The sequence below is a fragment of the Eulemur rufifrons genome, chromosome 16 (assembly GCF_041146395.1).
Source record: "Eulemur rufifrons isolate Redbay chromosome 16, OSU_ERuf_1, whole genome shotgun sequence".
Taxonomy (NCBI): domain Eukaryota; kingdom Metazoa; phylum Chordata; class Mammalia; order Primates; family Lemuridae; genus Eulemur; species Eulemur rufifrons.
In genome coordinates, this window is record NC_090998.1 from 29,232,290 (window position 1) to 29,256,527 (window position 24,238).

Below are 24,238 nucleotides of genomic sequence, written 5' to 3' on the forward strand. Positions count from 1 at the left end.
GTATGGCAACAATGTTGAACTAAGTTTTAAATTGGTGGCACAAATTTAAGTCTCAGATTTGCCTTAACTTTGATTTTTTGTTTTGTAAACAGAACCCTGTAACGAATGTTTCCAGAAGCTGCTGTGTAAACTAATAAAAGACTGATATAATCATTATTGTGGACTCCTTTTATAGCTACTTACCAGCAATCTTTCCCATGAAATGCAAAGGTGGTCAAAACAGACTGATCAGACAGTGAAATCTTGTTCTCTACATGTGCATAGATGTGATCTAATTTAAAAATAATATTACAAGCTATGGTGATTTCTTGAATATTCATGAGAGTTCTTTTTAACAGGCTAAGTTGGGCAGGTGCTAAGGCCAAGAAGAATCATGCTTTGAGAACTCTCATAGTCTTGCGATAATCTACGATAGACTTTATTTTTTTATTCATAGAGATGGGGTCTTGCTATGTTGCCCAGGCTGGTCTTGAACTCTTGGGCTCAAGTGATATTCCTGCCTCAGCCTCCTGAGTAGCTAGGACTACAGGCGCACACCACAATGCCCAGCTAAGACTTTATTATTTTAAACTTAATTTAAATTTAATTTTATATTGCAACATAGATGCTTTCCATCAATTCTTGCAAAATGACTAAAAGACCTTATATACAGGTTCATGGCATTTACTTGCAACATTTGAATTAATGAATAATTACTGGCAGCCCATTAGCAGATGTGTAATCTGTTACACTCCAGGGCCAGGTGTAATGCAGAGATAAAATAGAAAACTAGGGTGTTCAGACAGGAGCAGATGTGGGCTCATCCTCTCAATCTGGAGGCGTATGGCCACAAGTATGACTGCTACTCCCTGGGAGACCTAGTGACAGAGATAGTCCCTGACCAGAAAGGTCCAGTCCCTACTGCCCTGCCTTCCACCACACCTTTTTCCTTATAATGAGACTGGAATTTTGCCATTCTTTAAAATGTTATTAGTTGACATATCATTCCATAGTTAAATATTAGAAGAGAATGCATTGATAGCCAAGGGAAAAAATATAGTATTTTTGCTTTCCTATAATCGATCCAGGATGATTGGGGGTAGAATTAAAAATATTTATCTAGGATTAAGAAAGTAAATTTAAAAAATTTTTAAACATTTTAAAAAATTTTAGTAATGTGTAATGAAGTAAGTTACTTCGAACTGAAGCTCAGCAGGTACATTCAGTACTCTGAATGGTTGGTACAATGAACACAGCAGTTCCTTTGTATGTGTCATGTCAAGGCCTAATCTTCGACAGGTGCTGGGTTAGAAGATAATAGATTCACACATTTTATAGCTATAACCCAGGTCAATGTGGTACGTACATGCAACCTCTTTACTTGTGAGAATTTTTTAAGTTGGTGAACAGAGTGCTGAAAACCATTCATTGAATAGACAAGTGAATAAATAAATATGCAAAATGATGTTGGTTCTGTTCAAGAAAAGGAAATCTTTTCCTCATCTATGTATACTTTCAATGGCTTTTTGAGAATGCATGGGAAAACTACATATAAACATTCAAAATATATCAGTACTTACAGGGATTGACTTTTTGAAAAAAGTTAACTAAACATGTGAATAATACTATGCACAATCTAGGCCTGCAATGTCTGCTGTGAAAAAAAAAAGAGAAAAAATAGTATGCACAATGGTTTTAACATAAAATATGCCTAAAGCAATATGCTGCAAATCATTCCCTTTCTATATTCATTCATCAAGTTTCTACCACTTTTGCCAATAGGAAACTACTATTATTAAGCTCTTGTGTGTTTTTACATAGACTTGTTTTGCATATATAACTGAATATGAATATGTATTTCTCCTTTACATTTCAGAAATAGCAGCATAGGGTACACATTGGTTTTCAATGTGATTTTTCCCTACATTGGAGATATTTCTATGTTAGTGCCACAGGTGGTTGGCTTGCCATATTTGTGATATACAGTGGAATCGTCCCTAAAGTGAAAACTAATTTTCTGCACAGAATAAAGACTCACCTTTATTGTTTCCTTTGTCATTCAATCTCTAATTTCAAAAAGAAAAATTGCTAATTCCTGAAAAAAATATTAATCCATCTTATATATACATAACTTATTAGTCATGAAATTACAAAGGCAAAATATGTGACTCTTGCTTCAACTTGATAAGATTTTTGTCAATAATTTAAAATTTTCCTGGTTTGTTTTACATATGAATGAGTGCCATACCTTGAAGATTTAAAAAAATATTTTTCTATAGAAAGTAGCTAATGTTAACAAAATATACTAAGCACATACTTACTGATTTGTAATCAATAGGGTACATCATCACATTGTTTTTTCCTCTGGTAGTGGTAGATTTGTACTTAAATAGTTCTACACTTGACCTTATATAAAAATTTGCTAAGTTATTTATTCAACAGGTATTAGGCACTCATACATGATGTGAAGGATGCAAAATGATTTCTGCCTTCCAGAAGCTCACAGGCAAGTGGCAGACATAAGGCAAATATTTGCAGAATGTTTAAATAAGGTGCAACAGCCGATGCTTCCATTAGCATATAGTAGCTCCTTTCCATTCTCATTGCTACCAGCCTCGATCAGGCTTCTTTCATCTCATCTAGACCGCTGTGTTGGGTTCCCACCTGGCCCCTGCATCTCACGGTGCCCCCACTCCTATCCGCTGTGCCCATCGAGTTGCCATATAAGATGATAGCTCCGGTAATTTCACTCTTGGGATAAAACACAAAATAAATGAAACCCCCATTGTATTAAAGGTCTTCCTGATTGTAGTTTAAGCATAAGATTCTGGTTTGAGTTTTTTTTTAGTCTCTTGTTCATTCCATATTCACACTCTACTTTTTTTTCCCCCTGAAAACATGCTACAGTCTTGATTTATTTCCTTTTCCTCATGCTGTTTTCAAGGAACACCCAACTTCTCTTTTCAGAATTCTACCTTCATCCAAAGGGGATCTCAAATACTATTTTCATATGGGATATAAGCTGTACCAAAAAGAGTGTGTGCGTGTGTGTGCGTGTGTGATATTTGTGGAGGTTACCAGGAAGACATTATACAGTAATTCACACTCTGGCAGATACTTTCTTTGTTACTTGGCTCTTCTGTTAGACTAAAGTCCTTGACTAAAACTTGTATTTTACTAGCCTTTTTTTCTAGTTTAGAACTAAATAGAAACTTTGTACATAGCAAGTTCTCAGTAAATGTTTATGTAATCAAATTGAAGTTATTTGAATCAAATGCTGTAGAAAAAAATCGATTTATGAGATGAACTGTCTAGGGAAGATTTTTTTGGATGAGGCCTTGGACGGGCTTTTGATATATGGGAAAAAATGTGACAGAGACTCTATGATGAAAATTTGTAGGAATCAAACACTTAAAACAATTAGAAACAACAATCACAAAAAGTAGCTACTCTGATTTTCATAAAGTTCTGTTTTCAATAATTATAAGACATAATTATATAATTAGCTTGAAGAAGGAAAAAGCGAGCCATGACATTTCCATCAATATGATAATAAAGCAGGACTTAATGATACTAAAAACAATCATTAAAAATTAAAGATACATGAATTATTTCTTTTCAAACTGATAGAAAAATGCTCTTTTTTCCAGGTAAATTTTGTACTAAATTAAGTTGCAGATTTGCAGTTATATAAAGGCACTCTGTAAAATCTCATAAATGATTATTTCAAATAAAAACCTTAATTATCTCTGGGAGGCTGAGGCTGGAGGATCGCTCGAGGTCAGGAGTTCAAGACCAGCCTGAGCAAGAGCAAGACCCTGTCTCTACTAAAAATAGAAAGAAATGATTTGGACAGCTAAAAATATACATAGAAAAAAATTAGCTGGGCATGATGGCACATGCCTGTAGTCCCAGCTACTTGGGAGGCTGAGGCAGGAAGATTGCTTGAGCCCAGGAGTTTGAGGTTGACGCCATGGCACTCTAGCCAGGGCAAAAGAGCAAGACTCTGTCTCAAAAACAAACAAACAAACAAACAAAACCCCTTAATTATAAGAATTCTTATAATTATAAAATTATAAGATTTACAAGAATATTTATATTTGTCATCACTCTCTCTTAATATTTTTTTAATATACACATCATAGAATACTACTATCTCTTAACCTAATGATAGCTAATCTTTTAATTCAAATATTTATATTATTTTTTACATAAACTCTTTTATATCTATGCCTGCATAGTTGGATCGCCTTTGTAGGTTTCGATAGGACTTGGATGAGTGAGAGCATATATTACATTTCTTTTCATTTATTTCTTTTTTTCCTCCTTCTTTCTAGAAAACTCTGTAATTTCTGTATAAACTATTTAAAATTATAGACGTGTGAAGAGGAAAAGTTTCTTAAGCAAATTTCAACCCACATCTCTTTTTTTTTCATTTTTACTAATAAGTCAATATAAAATTGCTTAATGATTTTTCAAAAGTTGAATAGAAATTTTAATTAAATACTACACTAACCATAATATTAACTTTGGCCAAATAGCCTAGATATTTAGGTTTCATTACGAGGTTCCCAACAACAAAAAAATTCCATAAGCAACATCTTGAACAGTGTGTGGCTCAACATTCCAGTTAAAAAAAAAAATGTCCTTTTATTAAAATAATTTAATGATAAATTTTATTTTCATCCTACTTCTTTTTATATTCAGAATATTGAAATGAAAGTATCTACAGGTGTGGCAGGCAGAATAAAGGTACCCCCAAAGATGGCCACGTCCTCATTCCTGGAATCTGTGAATATGTTACTTACAGGGCAAAAGGGGCTTCACAGAAATGAGTAAGACTATGGACTTTGAGGTGGGGAGATTTTCCTAGATTACCCACGTGGGTTCAGTCTAAGCCAACAAATGCCTGTGGCCTCTAGAATTTGGAAAAGACAAGAAAATAGATCTCCCAAGAACTTCTAGAAAGGAATGCAGCCCTGCCAACACCTTGATTTTATTTAGTTTCGTAAGACCCACATTGGACTTCTAACTGAACTACAAAATATTTGTGTTAGGACACTAAATTTGTGGTAATTTTTACAGCAGAAATAAGAAATTAATACACTAGGCATATGGGAGAGTTGAAAATAAATTGGAGTATTTATTAATATTTACCAAAAAGTGACTATGTATTATTAACAATCAAAAACGGAAGTTTCCACAAAGAATTCCTACTCTTTTTCTAAGGATCAGTTAGTAATACAAAAGCTTAAGAATGTAAAAAGCAATTCACTGCCAATCTCCTAGAAAATTATACTAATCTTTAGACTATTTGCAGATTATTTACCTCTGAGCCTGAATACATGAACAGAATATGCTTCAAAACAATTTTTTTTTATTACTGCTGTCATTCCTGTTTTGCTGACTGGTGGCGCATTCAGAACCTGGTGTTATTAATAGTAATATGTTTGTTGCAAGTCTGGTACTTGAGCATGCCAAGCACAAAGAGTGTACCTAGTTAATATTTGTTGAATGAATAAAAAAAATAGTAAGATTGAAGACTCGAAAGAAATAACCTAACAATTAATTACTAGCTGTATTTGTAGAATTCTAGAAGGTGTCACATTTTTCAAAACAATAAATATCACTCTTACCCTGTTTCCCTATAGAAATATCAACAATATAGTGAAAATCATGTGAAATCAGAAGATCCCCAATGTGCCTCTGAAATATATCCAGTGTCATAATTCCTTCTTTGTTCTCTAATAGATATCCTAATAGATATCGCAATGGGGACCATGAAATAAAAATTCAACAACTGACAATGTTGTGATGACACAACATAATCCACATATGTAACCTAAATATTTGTACCCCCCTAATATTCTGAAATTAAAAAAAACACACAATTTATAATGAAAATATAATCACTCCAAATATTGACTGTATAATAATTAGTAAAACACTGATAACAAAAAAAAAAAATACGAAAAGAGCTCTTTTGAGTAAAAAAATAGTTTTCTTATTTTTTAAAATAATCCTCTGTCTCTATTCAAAACTTAAACATTTTAAGCTTAAAATTTTTGAAAAAATGCAAGCAAAAGATGGTAATACATAAAGACAACCTGATGGGGAAAAAATTAAATCCATTTAAAAACTAAGAAGCCAAAACAATTTAGAAATCTAATTTAAGAGATCAGTTCTCTAATTCCACTTCTATAAATCTATCTTGGACAAATAGTCTTGAATAAAAAAATAGATTTTGGAAAAAAGAACACAACAATTTTTAGTGTAAAAAAATTCATGCCTAATTTAAACATTTAACGATAAGAAAATAGTGAGGTAAACGGATCGTGTATCTAAACTTCATGTACTAAAACAAATACAGCATAAAAAAAATCAGTGTGAAACTTTTAAACTTAGTATGATCTTAATTATTTAAAAACATGCATAGCAAGAAAATGGAAAACAGTATGCTAAAATACTATACCAATTGGTACCATTGTAGATTATTTTAATTTTATGCTATGTGTTTGTACTCTGTTTTCTGAATTTTCAGTACTAATGTTGGTAATATTTTATGATCAGAAAAAGCATTTTGTAATGAAAAATAAAAGTTCTAATATAATAATCACTTCTTGATCATTCAGCATTTCATACAATGTAATTGTATGTATTCCACGAAAGCTTCTAAAGTAATGGACTGTTACAGATCAAATTAAGGACTTTTCCAACTAACATCAAAGTATATTTTAAGTTTGATCTGAGGAACAAAATCATCCTAAATAACGAAAGTCAATATTAACTATGAGGAAATTGGGTATTGGGGATAAGTTACAGATAAATATTTCACAGGAGACAAGGCCTACTCTTTTTGGTAACTTACAAGAGCTAGTTTTTATTTACACAATCACTGAAGTTATCTGTATGGTGTTAGGCCCCCAAATTATTATTACTATGTAATTAAATCCTACCTTTGCAAGATCCTGGGACATAAATTCCATTACTGTAAAATTTATTCCAATAATCTGGGCAATAACTGGTCTTATATATCTTTGTAGGTCAAATAAAAAACAATATATTGGTGGAATTATTACTTACTGTGGTAGCACAATGAATATCTTTCCATACTGTGGCTTCCCTGGAGAGATCAGAGACTTCAAACAAATTATCAAGAATCACTTCCCCAATCATGTCATGTCTAGAAAATCTGTCAAAATCATACACACTGAAATGTAGCTTTCGGTTGCATAGCTGATCGTACACTACAGGAAATTGAAAAGTTTCATCAAATAGAGGATTTAAGGTCTTTCTGTGCACACGTGTCTGAAATTTCTTTTTCCTATCTGGAAGAAGATACATCTTCACATAAGGGTCAGAAGTTCCTGTGAAGTCTTTAGCAGGGAGATCTAAGGCTTTGATTATTTTAACAACTAGAAGTTCATTTTCATAATCATACTGGAGGGTAAAGTTAAGTTTCCCACAGGTTTTGACGTCTTCTTTACCGTTGTCCTCGGAGTCAACCGATTTCTGTTTGTAGAGCTCCGGTTTTATTCTCCCAATGCTGGTTGTTGTTTCTCCTCTTTGTAAAACAGGTTCTGTGCCCATGCTAAAGTCAACACTGGAAACCTGCATTTGCCTTGGTAGGTGTCTCCTGAAGGAATTGTGGCTGTACACATACACATACACATACACACAAAATCATTTTGGGGGATCATTTTGATGACAATGTAATACAGTGGCATTAAACTCTCTCATCTCCCCAGGATAATGAAAAGATATCTATATCTATACCTATATGGCTAGATACACACACACACACACACACACACACGCACACAATCAAAGAGCTTCTTTTAAAAAAAGAAATGTAATATTCAAAGAAAAAATCTCTTAAAATTCTAGAAACACCTGAAACACGAATGCACATTTTTATGAGCTTCTGGAACTTTGTATTTGCAATCATTAGCACACAATTAAAGACAATTATAGAGAAACATGATTATCAACAAAGCTCAATATTCCACCAAAAATATGAATGCTATCATCTGGCTATATCTGGATATATCTAGATGTAAGCAATACAGACAAGATCATAGTGGCTGGCTTCTTTTCATGAGCTATTTGGGCCTCAGGAATTTCATGTTTTAGTGACAACAGTATTAAGACAAAAATTGTAAGTCCACATATTCTTACAATGTGTTAACTATTTCTAATGATTAAGATAACTAAATGAATATTTACTTTTAAAAAGAATATATAGTTGTGACAGCCAAAATGATTTTACATTTTCCTTTTTTCAACATGGAGTGGGCTTCAAAAACTCTAAGGCTAAAAAAAAAAAATTGTAGAATTTTAGAATTTGGGGCCAACATAAAAGAGTTTTTAAAATTCAAACTGAATTTTCTATAGTCATTGTTATTATGCATCTAGCCAACATTTCCAGAATATTAAATATATAAGCTTACTAATATCTTCTTAATGTGGTTTGCGTTAAGATCTGTGTCTCTCAGATTTCCTCCATGTTTTCTGACATGAACTGTGCCAACCTATATGTCCTCTCAAGGCTCAGTCCCAGGTCTTTTGTTCTGTCTCTCCTCAGTCTGCCCATCAGACTAATCATCTGTTCTTGGACCATAATTCTTTTCTTGAATCTGATGGTTCCTCAAGTAAGTCACAGCTATCTAAACTTCTAGTTCCATGTCTCTAAATCTGCAAGGAAGTCTTCTAAACTGGTATCCTAATTTCACCTCAAACTCAAACAAATTCATCCTTTTCTCCCCTTTGCTCTCTCCATCCAGTTCTCTCTCTCAATCTCTGATAATAGCACTAACATTTTTACCAGTCACTCATGCTTGGAAACATGCAGTATGCTTTGAATCACTTTCCCTTTATCCATGGGATTTACTTAGTTTTCTAAATCCTGTTGCTGTTTCTTCTGAAATATCTCATATAATTATTCATTCTGCTCCATTTCCATTGCTACTCAGTCCAGACCCTTATCACTGTATACTTCGCTTTCTGTAGGTGACTTCAGCTGTCTTTCCTTCTTCCAGCCCTCTCTTACATTGACCATCTAGTCAGCACCCTTGCACGGCACTTCAAAATCCTTCACGGACGTCTGTTGTCTATTACAGCCGATCTACACCCATTATAGCAGTAAGTAGTATGGAGGACATTGCTTAATTAACATTTTATTTATTGATGCACACATGAAATCTGATTCTTAAAGAAGAATAAAAAAAATAGTGACCATCTAGAGGTGAGACTGCCAGGCACAATATCATTTGAGAAACAGTTACAGGAGCTGAGGATGTTGAACCAAGAAAGGGTCAAAGGGCAAAGATGGGTTAAGGCTAGCTGTCTTCTAATGCCTGAAGGACTGTCATGACAGAATAAGAATTTATAGAAGTTACAGGAGGTAGACTTTAGCTTAATATAAGAGAATATTTAAAAATATCTAGGATCTATCCAATATGGTGAAGTAGTGAACTGTCCCAAACTAGAACTGTAAAACAAAGGTTAGATGTTGAAGAGAAAGATTTCCGCCTCAAGTCTACCAACTCACCTGAGGCAGAAAGCGTTAAGTGTTTTCCAACCCTAAATTTCTGTCATTCTCCCTCATTCTATGGTTCTTTGATAATTTTATGGTCTAAATCTTCATGATAAAGTATTATGGTTATATGTATTAATAAAATTGTATTTATTAAAATTCGAATTATAATCTGAGGTGTTGCTAAATGCATTCTCTTATATTTAATTAGCTTATTTTCCATAATTGAACTAAAATAGTGAACAATAATTAGAACACCACCACAAAAATGCCTAGGGCTATATTGAAATGAATTCAACCTCTTTCTGTAGTTGCCCTTTATACAGATAAGGAAGACCAAAATGAGCAGTGAGAGTATCAGCAACTCTGCCTGGTACTACTGTAGTATTCCCAGATTTATCAAAAAAAAAATTTAAAGAAACTATAGTTCAGTACATATATTGCAAATTAAGATAAAATTGAGACTGGTAAGTGGTGGACCAGTGCCACAGGTGAACATACACTGCAGCATTCTTGAAAGATCTCTTTCTTAACACTCTGCTTAGCTTCACCACTGGAATGAGAGGCTTGTGTGTGCCGTCACAGAGAATTATATGGGTGAAAAGAGAAGGCTTAGGAAAAATGATACTCCAGTATCAGATTAGTGTGAAAGAATATTAAGAATTAAATGGGAAAAAATAATATCCATGACAATTTGGAATGAAATAAAAATTAATGAAAGGCAGGGAAAAAATAAACATACATACACTATAACATTTTCACAATAAAAAATTAGAGTGCCATTGCTCTTCAATTTTGCCAGTTTTAACAGCTAATATAATGAGTGCTTATACTGTGGCAGATACATGTGTAAATTCTTTATTGACTCATTTGAGTCTCATGTAACCTTATGAGGTACCTATTATTATGTCCCCTATTTTACAAATGAGGACACGGAGGCACAGAGAGGTGAGTAACTTATTCAAAGTCACACAGCTAGGGAGGGCTAAAATTAAACTTTGAGGGAGTCTGGGCCTCGTGGCCACACACTTGATTACTATACTACATTGTCATAATCACGGTTATCCTGCTTGATTAAATTACTTAAAAATTAATCATTCTACTAAGTAACCATGTAAAAATATTAAAACATTTATATTTGTTTTTATATAACTTTTTCCACTTAAACATTACATATAATTATGTAATATACTAAGATCCAACATTTACTTGGTTGAAATAGCTCGAGATATGGTTTTAGAGAGATTTTTAACTTCTTTGACTAGTTACCAAGAATTGAAAGGGAAGGAGGATGTTTAATTTCTAAATAAAACTATGATCAGACATTGTGTACAAAATTCTTATCAAGTCTATATTTATTGTACATTTTCTAAGAAATAACATATATTTTGAAAACAGTAAGTATCCAAGTAAAATTTGTAAGGCAATTTATGTTATATCATATATTCAAACATGACTGATTACGTTAAAATTTGACTATAATTGAAAAAATATTTCTATATATAAAAACATATTAGGACTACTTTGTCTTGGGTGAGGGGATTAGCTCCTAATTAAAACTGTACTGAATTTAGGGCCCAATATTTTAGTTTCTTTATCTAAGTGAGTGTATATGTAAAAATCTTTGCTATCATATCTTGAAGTGATCTGTTTCTTCAAAACTATCCCATTTTAATGTAGTAAGCGTGATACGAGATGTATTTTGACCCTGAATCTACCCTAAATATAAAGGAGCAGGAGCTTAAATTAGGGTCAGGAAAGGTCAGAGAGAATTTATGAAAATAAAAAAGAATAAAAAAAGGAACACAGGTGGTATATGTTATAATATATTAAAGGAGTCTAATATAATCAAGTTTTTATAGTCAATGTTCCTAAGATATTTGGAGTATTTTATTGACTAATCTCATATTCTTACTAAAATCACTTTCACTTATGCAACAAGCCTTTGATTTCTGTGAGAAAAATCCCTAAGCACTTAATTCCTTATTTTTTATAGATTTATTCTATAATTTCACACTCACATATGCTTTCCAATATAATAAAACTTCTATCCTTCCCCCAAATAAATAATTTCTTCTTTATGCCTGTGAATATAATTCATGTGGCTGTAAAGCCCCTTAACAGCACTCAGAGTAGTAACGTTTTTGTTCTAGTAAGCCAGTGTCCTAATTATAGGGTAAATAGTGCATATTCTAAGTCACAGTTTAGTCAGTTAAGAAAAGCTTTAATTATTACAATGTTAAACTATTGCCATGACAACACAGATCTTCTTTTTCTTCTTGCTTTTTTTCTCAGCTTTTGGAATGACAGTGATTAGTGGCTATATAGTCTCACACAAATACCCAACCAATCACAGTGGAAGTCATTTGACTGTCACTAATCCCATTCTTATCCTTCAAACCTGGGAGGGCACCACCCAACTACTCTCGCAGAGGAGAAAAAGCTTTCCCCACCTTTCCTGGAACACCGAACTAGATAGAGTCAATATTACTTGGTGACCAAGTCATATAATGTATCTATACAGTGATTTTCAAATATTTACTACCAATAGATCCTTTTCTCCCAACCAAATTTGAGGCCAGAGTTGAACATGTACAGACAGAGCTGCTCGAGTTGACATGTGGGTAGAGTCCTGGAAACTCAGGAGAAAATGAGCCCATTTTTTCCCACCTCTCAAAAGATAGGGTTTGAAAATTTTTACGTGGAGATGAGGTAGCAAAAAGGCTGCACTGGAATCAGACTGCAGTTTGGTCCCAGCTTCCCTACAGAGTGAGGGCAACTTTAAATTGTTCCAGCTTTATTTTCCTCGTCTAGAAAACAGTCCTCTCAACAGTTTTTGAGATCGAAGGAGATATTACATATGACTTTGAAAACTATAACTTTCCATTAGTTATTATCATTAGAATTCAAGACACAAGAAGCCCAAGTGCAAATGCCATAATGAACTCTCTAGTTTTGACAAGCTCAATCCCGGCTTCCTGTCTGGTGATACAGAGATGCACAAAGTTATTCCTGTGTCAGCGCGTCCTGGACCACCGCCCTGGACTAAAGAGGCCCTCGGACTAACTCATTTCTCAGCACCCAGCAGTTCTCTTTTCCAAAAGTGGGAAACCTATATGCTCCTACTCTAATCTGCAATGTCTTTACCGTCTATTAAGTTAACCTTAGACACTGCATGAGAAATCAGAGAGGAAAAGCAAAAATGTCTTTAGCAGTACTCTATTTAGTTATTAAATATGTCTAAAAGAAATTCATCTCTTCTCTTTTAATATTGAAATATGCATCAGAGACTGTCACCATATGTTAAGTTATAGCCCCATTTCATAGTTAAGGAGGCTCAAATAGTAAGACTAAAGCAAATTTCTGTTAAACACATTTTTTTATTCTTTACTTGTTTCTTATATTCTTCCATTCAATTGGAAACAAGGACAAGAGTTATTCATTCATGACATATCTGAGCATATATCATGCAAAGACTATATGTATATATACACACATATATATGTATATATATAGAAAGGCAAACTAAGTTGTATAAAATGCCACAATAAAATTTTAAAAATAATTCATTAATCTCTGCAGCCTTAATCTCTTTTCTGAGTGATCTCTCCTTATTGTTCTGTGGAAACCTGGTTCTTCCCCAAGGACATGACTTCCTCTGTGGCCTTCTCGCGTGGTAGCTGTCATTTCCCCCAGATCCCTTATTCCACTGGGCTGGGGGTGGAGCAGTTGTCCATTCTTCTTGTTCCTCATCACCACTTCAGACCATTCTCCCTTAAACCACCACTCCCAGCTGTGAAGCTCAAGTCAACAAATCATATTCCAATGCCACTTACTGTTAGCCATGTACTGATGCCCAAATCACAAAGTCTTCATTATCTTAGTCTTCTGGTCCATTAACACTCTCTTTGGCAATGTTTCTGTTCTAATTCCTAGCAACGTATGTGTTTCATCCAACCACTTGGCCTCTAGGTTCCATGAACCCCTCTCCTCCAATGATGTTCTCTATTAACCTCAGTCACTATCCTGAGCATAGTCAGAGTTTGTCATTATCATTAACTGAAAACTCTCCACAACCTCAATTTCATCCGTGCCTCTCTTTGATCAACATCTCCTACTTTTCCAGGTTCTTTTAAGATAGAAGTAATAATAGTATGCTCTTATGCTGAGGGTACTGATCAAATAGAGAGGGAGAATTAATAATGTAAGAATCAAAGAGGAGCATTCTTAAAGGTGTCATGAGACTAAATGAAAACTAGTAGAGTAGACAAGTGGAGGGATTGGCTTTCGATAGAAGCATTGATAGTTAATCTAATACCAATCAGGAAGGTGAATATATAGGGCACATGCTGTTAAGAGGGTTGATAATGTGGTGGGAGTTTATAGGAAGTTTCTACTCTTTGCTTCAATTTTCATAGTAAAATGGGAAGTAAGGTCATTAATGAAAGCTGAGAATGAGGAAGAAGGCGATGGAAGTCTAAAGAAAGATAAGAAAGTGTAAAGTAGTTGCTGTGGTTTGAATGTCCCCTCCAAAACTCATGTTGAAACTTATTCTCAATGTGGCAATATTGAGGGGAGCGCTTTTTAAAGGGAATTGGATCATGACGGTTTTGCTCTAATGAATGGATTAATCCCCTCATGGATTTAAATGTATTAATTTATTATACAAGAAAAGGAAGAGAGACCGGAGCTAGCCTCGCCATGTGATGCCCCGCACTGCTCAGGACCCTGCAGAGAGCCCCCGGCAGCATGGAGTCCCTCACCAGCCAGTCACTTGCCCATGTGCAGGTGTAGAGATGACAGAGAGTTGAATTTAACCAGGGCTGTGGGTTTGTCTTGCAAATAAGAAAGTAGAGAGCAACAAGGGAATTGGGGATGTATGCAAGAGACTGCCTCTAATGACCGGCCATGGAAATAAAACTTAGTGAAGAGGGAAAAATAGTACCAAAGAATAGTCAAGGAATTCGGGGCTATGAAATGGTGACAGAATTAATGCATTGGAGGTTCAGGTGAGTTGGAAGGCTTGTCTGAGTTGGGGTTTACAAGGATAATGAAATTAATGAAATAAATATTCAGTTATTCTGAAAATACTTGCCTTAACAAGACATGATAAGCAATTGCTTTTGATGTGGCATATATTTAAAGGAATGCATATGAAGTAATTGGGTTGAAAATATATCTCCATAGTTTTTGATCCATAAAGTTCCGAGAACACAACATTTTATATTACACAAGCGTAGAATGAAGCCTTAAATATTAAAAAAAAAAAATCTCAATAGCAACTGGTCAAAATAATAAATCCAAGAACTTATTTTTTAGTATTACTACATCCCTAGAAGGTCTTATGTATTCTAGCTCTGAATTTCTATGCTCAGTGTGCCATTTCAGGCCTCCTTTACTTTGGAATATGTTTCTGACTATCATGTGCCCGGCTCCTGGTGAGCTCAGCTAGGTTTCAGAGAAAAATAGTCATAGACCTCCAATTGAGTTCGCTACCACCTTGGATGACCCTTCTTCTGTGCCGCCACGTCTCCTTGAGCATATTGCAAATAGTATATTGAAATTACCTGTTTTCAGATCTGTCCCCCACTCTCCAGCCCTTTAACTGGATTGTGGCCTTCACAATGGCAGAGACTAAGTATTATCATCTCTTTCATCATAAACATATGCTGGGACTAAAGAAATGCCCGCTGGAGTTTGTACGAAAATAATTTGCCCTCAGATTCCTGTGACTAATAAAATCAAACTTCCCAAGCATTATTTGTATTATAAAGAAGAAGGACACAATTCATTTATAATTAGTGCTTGTATAGAAAAGATAATATTTAAACGTGCCAGAAAACAAAGTCTTCAAGTTTGAATCTATTTTGTAAGATTTTGTCTCTGTCTTTGGTTCAAAGAGTCATCCTCTTTCAGAAAAGTGTATATGCTAAATCCATATCTTCAATAAAGGAGATTATTTAACTACCTCAATTTCCTGCAAAGCATGTTTTTTTGTTTTTTGTTTTTTTTTTCTGAGACAGAGTCTCACTCTGTTGCCCAGGCTAGAGTGCTGTGGTGTCAGCCTAGCTCACAGTAACCTCAAACTCCTGGGCTCAAGCAATCTTCCTGCCTCAGCCTCCCGAGTAGCTGGGACTACAGGCACGTGCCACCACACCCAGCTAATTTTTTCTCTATATATTTTTAGCTGTCCATATAATTTCTTTCTGTTTTTAGTAGAGATGGGGTCTCACTCTTGCTCAGGCTGGTCTTGAACTCCTGAGCTCAAACAATCTGCCCGCCTCGGCCTCTCAGAGTGCTAGGATTACAGGCGTGAGCCACTGCTCCCGGCCTGCAAAGCATGTTTTATGAACTTTTACTTCAAGGAGATAGATCTTCTTAAAATAAGTGTTTCCACTTTTCTGGGAAAGCCTTGCTTCTTGATATCCCAGGCAGCTATACATCTTTTAAATTCTCCCTTTGTGTAACATCTTGTTTTCCATTCAGTACAGTGTTCTGGAATGGATAATTTTAATTTTTGCTATCTTTTGGGAGTAATTTAATTTTTGAAAAATCTCTGACAGTATAGAAAAGTGAGCAATCCCATTTTATGTATTTTTACAAAATTCTTCATTTTCCTTATAACAATGTACATTAGCATTCTTTTGGACAGTGTGTGTAATAATTTTAAGAATTACTTTTCTAATCACAGCTAATTATAAATATTTAAATTCATTAGCACATAAGAGTCCATGATTGCTTCTCATGTACATTTTCCTGCTCTTGTTTCATGTTCAATTGGATCTGCCCTTATGTTTCCCAATTATTTTCGGTAGAATTTAGAATTAGCTCTGACAGTGGCAAACCTACATAATTTCTCATCCTTCACAAATTATTTTGCCACTGACTATTCACCTCATCATTATACCATTAATGAATGCACTGAAAACTGGTTCTCCTATGTCTCCCTATGAGTATGCCAATTCTTCTAATAACAGTGTTATCTCACCACCTGATGATGTCTTTGAAAGAGCAAAATTAAGTGGAGAGTTGATCCATCAATCAAAGCATTCACTTGATGGTATGCACCTAGTGCGGGAAGTTAGGAAGGCATAAAATCAGGTTACACGCCCTTGTTCTCTGAGAAGTGAGAATCTATTAATAGTTTGGTAAACAACTAGAGCTCTATGTTGACACAAAATAATTGTTAGATTGTAACTACAGCTTTAAATAACAAAAAATAATAGCTTATAATTGGGCAGAGAAAGTAGAATCTCAGATGCATTTTCCTTAAAGATCTTATAGTAGGTAAAAAAGAGGTCATCATTCCAGACAAGGGAAGCAGCATGAACAAAAGCACAGAGGCAAAGAGAGCCAAGGTCTTCAGGAGGATGATAAAAAGACTAAGCATCCTTCTAATAGGCAGCCATGGAAGTTCTATTTGGATAGACAAGAAGAGGTCCTTGAATTCACTTATTGATTTTTCTTTGTTCAACAAGTGTACCCTGAGTTCCTAAATAAAGTGCTTTTGTCTGGGCACCAAAAAGCAATACAGAGGTGAATGCAGCAGATTTTCTGCCTAAGAAAGCAGCAGACAGCTATACGAGTGGGGGTGTTGAGTGGGGGTGTATGGAACCAAAATGCTACAATGATAGCTTGGTATAATCAGATTTTATACCAACCTTGAATGTCAGACTTTTAAAAGGTTTGGACTAGACATGGAACGACTGAAGTGCCACTTATTTTTTATTTTTATAAGAAATCTTCAATTTTTCCTTTACAGCTTTTCTTAGGTTTCTGTCTTTGTTGTTGTTGTTTGCTATTTCCTGATTTTTTTATGCCTGAACTACTATATTAGGTTCAAAATAGATGTCTTCCACTACAGCTTGCCCTATAAACTGTTGTCAAATTAATTGTCCTGAAACATAACTCTTATCCACAGGACTCTTCCGCTGCAAAGATTTTTTGACATGAGAGACATAGAACATCTTGGCATGATTTCAAGGTCTCCCTGTACTTTAATTCCAGCTGATTTTATCTTCCATTATTCCTTCACTCATCTCTATTTTCTGATCAAGGTAGCTTACCTGCTGTCTGCTTAGTGAGACTTCCTGTTTTATGACGTTTCACATAAAATGTTTCAACCTGGGATGCACATCCTCTTCTGATTGCCATGTATGTCAATTTCTGGTTTCCTTTAGCCTCAGTTTAATGGCCCTTCTCCACACCTTAGCTAGAAATAATTTCTCTATGCTCTGAATTCCACATTCTCCACCACACAGTTGGCACTTATAATTCCTTACATTGAAGTTGGTATTACATGTCTTAGCTCCATATTATATTGTAAATTTCTTTACAGGTCCTTAGAGTTTTCAGCATGGAGAGAGTGAGCAGATTACAATGACTGCCCAGGACTAAACACATATTGAATAAGATCATTGGATGAATAAATAATCAATCACGATGGATGCTAGAAGAATATCAGTAGTGAAGAAATACATACACAAATGCCAGCTGGGTCAATTTTTGGCTGGCAGGCTGACAGGGCAAAGTGTCCAGGTATTTGAATAAGGAGTTGAGAACTTGGGAAATATGGTGGTTTCCAGCAATGCTGCTAACTTTTAGACTCATCAGGATATTTTTCAATTTCCAGACAAATAAAACTTGAAAGGGTATGATATTGTTTACCATCTACTGTTGGAGCCAAGTAAAAGGGAGTCCCAACAGCAGACTGGAGCAGGGACATCCTAATAAGGTGAGGAAACCAAGTACTAAAGTTAAGTTCATTTTGTGCATGTGTGTGTGTGTCTGTGCATGTGTGTACATGTAGGTTTGAATTTGCTACATCTCAGTGCAAACTTGACACTGAGCAGAATAATTGATTTATATTAATGTATGCTTAATCTCTGTGTCCAAGTGGACTGCATAATGAATTCAGCACTTTCTTCTTCCTCTCTCTATAAAGGTAATTTCTAGCATGATGAAGTAATCAATGTAGATAAGGGTTTTTGAGAACTAGAAATAATCAAATTTTTTGTGAGAAATTCATCCCTAGGCCAAAGAGATTAAAATCATGACTCTAGTCATTCTTGATAACCACAAACAATTCCAGATTCTAACTGAGCAGAAGGAGCAGGAAGATGCTCTTATTCTGCAATCTCCAAACTACCTGTCCTTAGCAGACTTTGTGACCACCACCTTTAAATGCAGAAAAACTGTATCCCCTTGGCTTTAAAATGTGTTCCCCCAATCTAGGCAAATTTGAATTCTCACTCTTCCCAGATGCATGACTTCAGAAAAATGTTTAAATCTCTCTGGGCCTCAGTTAACTCACAAGTAATGAGGATACCTAATAACACTTCATGCATGTTGGTGAAGGATTAGCAGGAAGGGAGCCTCGACATAGGGACCAAATTGCAAGAGCTCAAAAATCGTTTCTTCACTCTGCAACCAACCATATAAATAAGGAAATTCAAAGAGGCAGGTGAAATGATATTAACATTCTAGCAAAATGATGAATTTGTATTGTAGTTTTTCTTTTAAAAAATATCAAATATATATAACCTAATGTTTGTGTTTTTTAAGATTGAGGAAAAAAGTTTTTCTGATTTATTCAATTTCACATAATTCCTGAGAAATCCATGGCTAGTAAAACCAAGTGTCACACATGTGTTTTCAGTATTTATTCTTTTACCTTCCCCCAGCTAGGGATAATCAGATAAGTGATTTCTTTATATTCAACAGATAATGTTTTGGAGATAGTATTTTTTTTTCCTGAGGTTTCCAAAAACGTAGATTACCTCTATTTGTTTTCATTAATTGAATGTCCTGATAAGTAGTTTGTACTTATCAGCTAAAAGAATTGAATAATTCTGAATGCTAAGCTGATATATAGTCATAGCTATTGTTAGTATTTTAAAAATGTTTTGCAGATTAATTGAATTTTTTTTACCCTGAAATTTCTGAGTATCCTAAGGCTTTGTGGATATTAAAAATTATATTTGGCCAGAGTTTTCAGGGATGGTAGTAGTGATACTTAAGTAGCCACATGAGATAATTCCCCCTAAAGCAGTTATCTCTATAAATATACTGGAACCAATGTTTTGGAAAAAAGCAAGTTGCCTCCAAAGGCATTTTCTTTTACCATTTCTAAAACATATAAAAAAAGTAGTACAGTGGATAATTAAGTTTAATAGTTAAATATCTACAAAAAATAAAAAATTATAGTGAACTTTTTTTTTGGTTACATTACATAAAACTCATGAATAAGAATTTTAAAATGACGTTAAATGCCACTGCTCAGGAAAACTTGTCAAAATAAAAACTAAATATTAAGCACTCCTTGGTTATAAAATTTAAGTAGCACAGAAAAGTGTAACATGGAAAAGGCACTTCATCCATCCTCCTCATCCCAAGGTTCCTTATCTCAAAGGTAACAATTATTCTTACTTATCTCTCTGGAATATTTTTCAGAAAGAAGTGGATTTATTTATAGATACAATCCTTTTTCATTTACACAAAAGATTAGTAGACAACATGGCCTAGTTTTTCAATTTGGTAGATTTCTAAACTCACGAAAGTACATTATGATAGAAAGCATGGCAAAGCATGGATGCACCTTAGGTTTAAAGAGGTAGGAAGGTAAGATTAGGAGGTAAATCAGTTAGCAGGAAACAGCAGTTACCTCCCAATAAGAGACCATCAATTTTACCCTGCACTAGATCAGAACTAGTTGCTACTTCTAGAAACCAGAGAAAAACTGGTACTATTATGTCATTTGTTTTAAGAATTGATGACTATACGTAGCAGAAAAAAAAAAATGCCTCTTCACAAGATTTCAGTTAATACTACATGAATTCACCGTGGCAAATTAGTTTCATTCAAATAAACTTTTGCTGATTTTCCCAGGCTAGGTTAAAATGTATTTCCTTAAGGAGATCTTTCTCTCTTGTGTGCACACTCCTTGGTATGCTCATGATACTAGACTTCTTGTGGAACTTACCGTACTCTGTCCAGTATAAGAGTTTGGCCTGTATGAGCTCACATAAACAATGAAATTTTGCAGCAGTTTCATGTTTATGGTATAAATGCTAAATAATTGTAGACTAAACATTAGTCTCTGTGAGTTGTGACTGTGAAATTCTAGATGATTCTTTGTTTTGTGCCTCCATGATATACATTTCAAATGGCTTTTTTCTCAATATTTATTAATCGAACTAAACTGAATTGAAGGATTACAAGTAGCAGCTATCAATCAATGATATTTAAACAATAATCTGTAGTTATATGATTTTACTGAGACCACAAATTCTAAGCCCCTTTCATGGTACAGCTTCCTGGTTGGCTTCTTTGTCCTCAGTTTCCCTCTTTCCACCCCTACTTACTCTGTCCTACCCTTTCCCTTTTTATTCAATTATCTATTTCTTATGTCTTTCCCATTTCTCCTGTCTCTCTTTTCTTTTTTCCCTCCCACCTAAGTTTTTCTCTCTTATGAATTCACACACACACACACACGCACACACACAAATAGCTTTACATATTGGCTCTTTTCTTACCGTGATGAAGACGTAGGCTCAGTAATTTGTCTTTGCACACGTGCATGTTTAATTAAATGTTCTTTTAAAGCAGTTTGGACTTCTGCTGGGATATCAGGGGAAGTGTGGCTGATTTTTATTGCAGGCTCAATAGCTTTTACGGCTGGCTTTTCATTTTCCTTAACTTCTTTTTTCTCTTCAGTCTCAAAAACTTCAGTAGGAGCACTGGAAACACTCTGTGGCAGGGTACTAATGTTGGAAGTCACAGGTTTGCTTTTCCAGCATGGCCAGCACAACTTCCAGAAGACAAAAAGTGAGACAACCAGCAAGGCCAGGCCACAAAAGCTGACAACGACTGCTAACAGGCTGACTGAAATATCTGGAAAAATTACAGAGTAAAGAAATATTCATTAATATTGTACATAAAAGGGCAAAAATGGTGAGATAATTTTGCATGATAATTGTTATTAATAGTTTCCTGATTTAGAGTGTCAAAGATTCACCTTTAAGTTATCTTTGTAGGGAGGAAAGTTTAATAATCATGCCCAGAAATTCTCAAGGGAGGTACTTAAAAAGATCTGTCCCAGGAAAAATTTCCAATCATACATGGGAAAAGCATGACACATGCATAGCATTTCAAAGTACACTACAAGGGGTTTAAGATTTTGCAGATGAAGGCTGACAGTCTGCAACTTGCCAGGAAGCTAGGGAACTAAAGAAATTCTGAAACTGCACACCATAGAACATCTTTCTATTTGCTTCATCTTTGATCTAAAGACGAAAACTTCTCATTCTCTAAGCAGGGAATAATGTTAAATATTTGTGTAAACTGCTTTCTATAGTTGAAATGAGAATAACACATTACTATTACTATTAACGGTACTAATAACAATGCTGTTAGTTACATTTTCAAACTTCATAGGTGCTTTCTGATAAATTTGTATGCTCCTAATTTCTTAAGTCCTAAATTAGTTAATGAATCATGCTATGGTCTGAAAATTTGTGTCATTTCAAAATTCATCCATTGAAATCCTTAATCCCCAAAACAATGGTATTAGGAGGTAGGGCCTCTGGGGAGGTGCTTAGGTCATGAGGGTGGAGTCTTCATGAATAAGATTAGTGCCCTTAAAAAACAGGACCAAGGGAGCTCTTCTGCCCTTCTACCATGTAAGGACACAGCAAGAAGGCACCATCTACGAACCAGGAAGTGAGACCTCACCAGACAACGAATCTGCCAGTGTCTTGATCTTGGACTTTCAGTCTCCAGACTGTGAGAAATAAATTTGTTGTTTATAAGCTATTCATATTATGACACTTTGTTATAGCAACCTGAATAGACTAAGGCAAATTATCTAGGTATCTTTAAAATACTTTTATTTGAAAACAATTACAATATTAATATACATGCATTATATAAAATGATTCAAAGGAATATGGCTTAAAAGTTAATAGGATTGGGTAAACAAACAAATGGACAAACGACAAATCTCCCATGCAAAAGAATTCTGCACCCTCAAGGAGGTGGAGCATAATTCCCTACTTCTTAAGTGTGAGCAGCACGTGGTGCATAGTGACTTCCTTCCAAAGAGTACTATATGGAAAGGAAAGGGGTAACTTTACAATGGAAAAACTTGACAAATACCAACCTTACCCACGTGATGACGGTTAACATCAACAGTGATGAACCACGTTGACAGCATGTATCCTTGATATGATTTTGTGAAATTGGCACATTACCTTTGTGGTCTTCCTCCCCCAATCCCATAATTCAAGTGTAATCATGAGAAAAATATCAGACAAATACCAAGAGAGGGGCATTCTGCAAAATACCTGACCAGTACTCCTCAAAACTGTCAAAGTCATCAAAAAAAGGAAAGTCTGAGAAACTGTCACAGCCAAGAGCATCTGAGGAGACATGATAACTAAATGCAATGTGGCATGGGTTTCCAGAATCGAAAAAGAACATCAAGTAAAAACTAAGGAAATATGAATAAAGTATGGACTTTGGTTAATAATTATGCCCAATGTTTGCTACTACAACATAGCTACAATGAGCACTCTTGTACCTTTCTCCTTGTGCATTTATTTTTTAATGTTTCTACAAGGTAAAGATCTAGAAATAGAATTGCTGGGTAATAGATGGTGCACCGATTTGGTTTTACCAGATATTTCCAAAGTGAATCCAAGTTGCTTCAACAGAAACATCATGTGAATTTACCAGTTCCTACAATCTCGGAGAAATAGTTGCACTTTAATTTCCACTGATCTGATGGGGAAAGGATACCTTGTTTTAATTTACATTTTCCTGATTGTTAAGATAAAATGGATCCATTTAAACTCCCCAATTTGTAGCTACTGGAAGTCCATTTAGAAATTGAAATACTTCCAAGTTTTTATTGCTACTTAATTAGAATAAAAACTAATTTTGACATGCTGTGATACATAGGCATGTTTTCCTTCATTTTCCAGTTGCTTACTAAGCAACTACTGAATGTTTTCTGTTTATATTCCATTGGTGAAGAGTGTGTGACCATATTTTATTTTTTGTAGTTTATTTTTACTTTTTTATTATTCATTATTGCCATAACTTTAAGGAAAGGAAAAAGGTATAAATTGATGTGCTTCCTGATTATTAGCTATGGTTTAAAAATAGATGAATAAATATAATTTTGGCTTCATAATCTTCATGTATTTTCAGCTCCATTTCCATTATATTTTTCTGTACAGTTTAACTCAGTAGACTTTTCAACAGGGTGTCTCCTATGCAGTTGGAGCCAAAAGTCACGATGTAAGGAAATTGCAGGGCAGTGTGGGATATGGAGAGGATGCAAGTAGTTTTCAGTTTCTAACTGAAAATATCTCCCTTGTTATTCATGGGAGTTAGGCATGAGAAACCTTTTACACTCTACCCACAGGGTTTTATGAAATCTCTTTATGTCACTATTCCAAGAGATGGGCTTTGCCATTCATAATTCTTACCTTAGGATAAAGCCTTGTGGAACTCTCTGAACCTACTTCCATTTCCCCCACGGCTAAAAACTGTCTTCCTATTGACATCTGGTTCTATCATTTGTAGGACCATATGTTTCATCCAAACCAGGACACTTTCGAAAGGAAAAGTTTATGTTATCAATAAAGGCAGAGTAGCAGGGAAAAAAACCAAGTTGTGCCCTGGCAACTGAGCATGTGTGGTCACCATATCTCTTTCCCC

The 24,238-nt window shown here is 34.8% G+C and overlaps 1 protein-coding gene across 1 annotated transcript in view; it reads right to left on the reverse strand.

The window, feature by feature from the left end:
* Positions 1–24,238, reverse strand: part of SYT10 (synaptotagmin 10) — a 58,671-nt gene that overhangs the window by 25,239 nt on the left and 9,194 nt on the right. Inside the window, exons 2-3 of the mRNA XM_069490879.1 lie at positions 21,049–21,406; positions 7,063–7,630 (exon numbers count right to left, since the gene is read on the reverse strand). Of these exons, the coding sequence (XP_069346980.1) occupies positions 7,063–7,630; positions 21,049–21,406 (926 nt within the window). The remainder of the gene's footprint in view (positions 1–7,062; positions 7,631–21,048; positions 21,407–24,238) is intronic.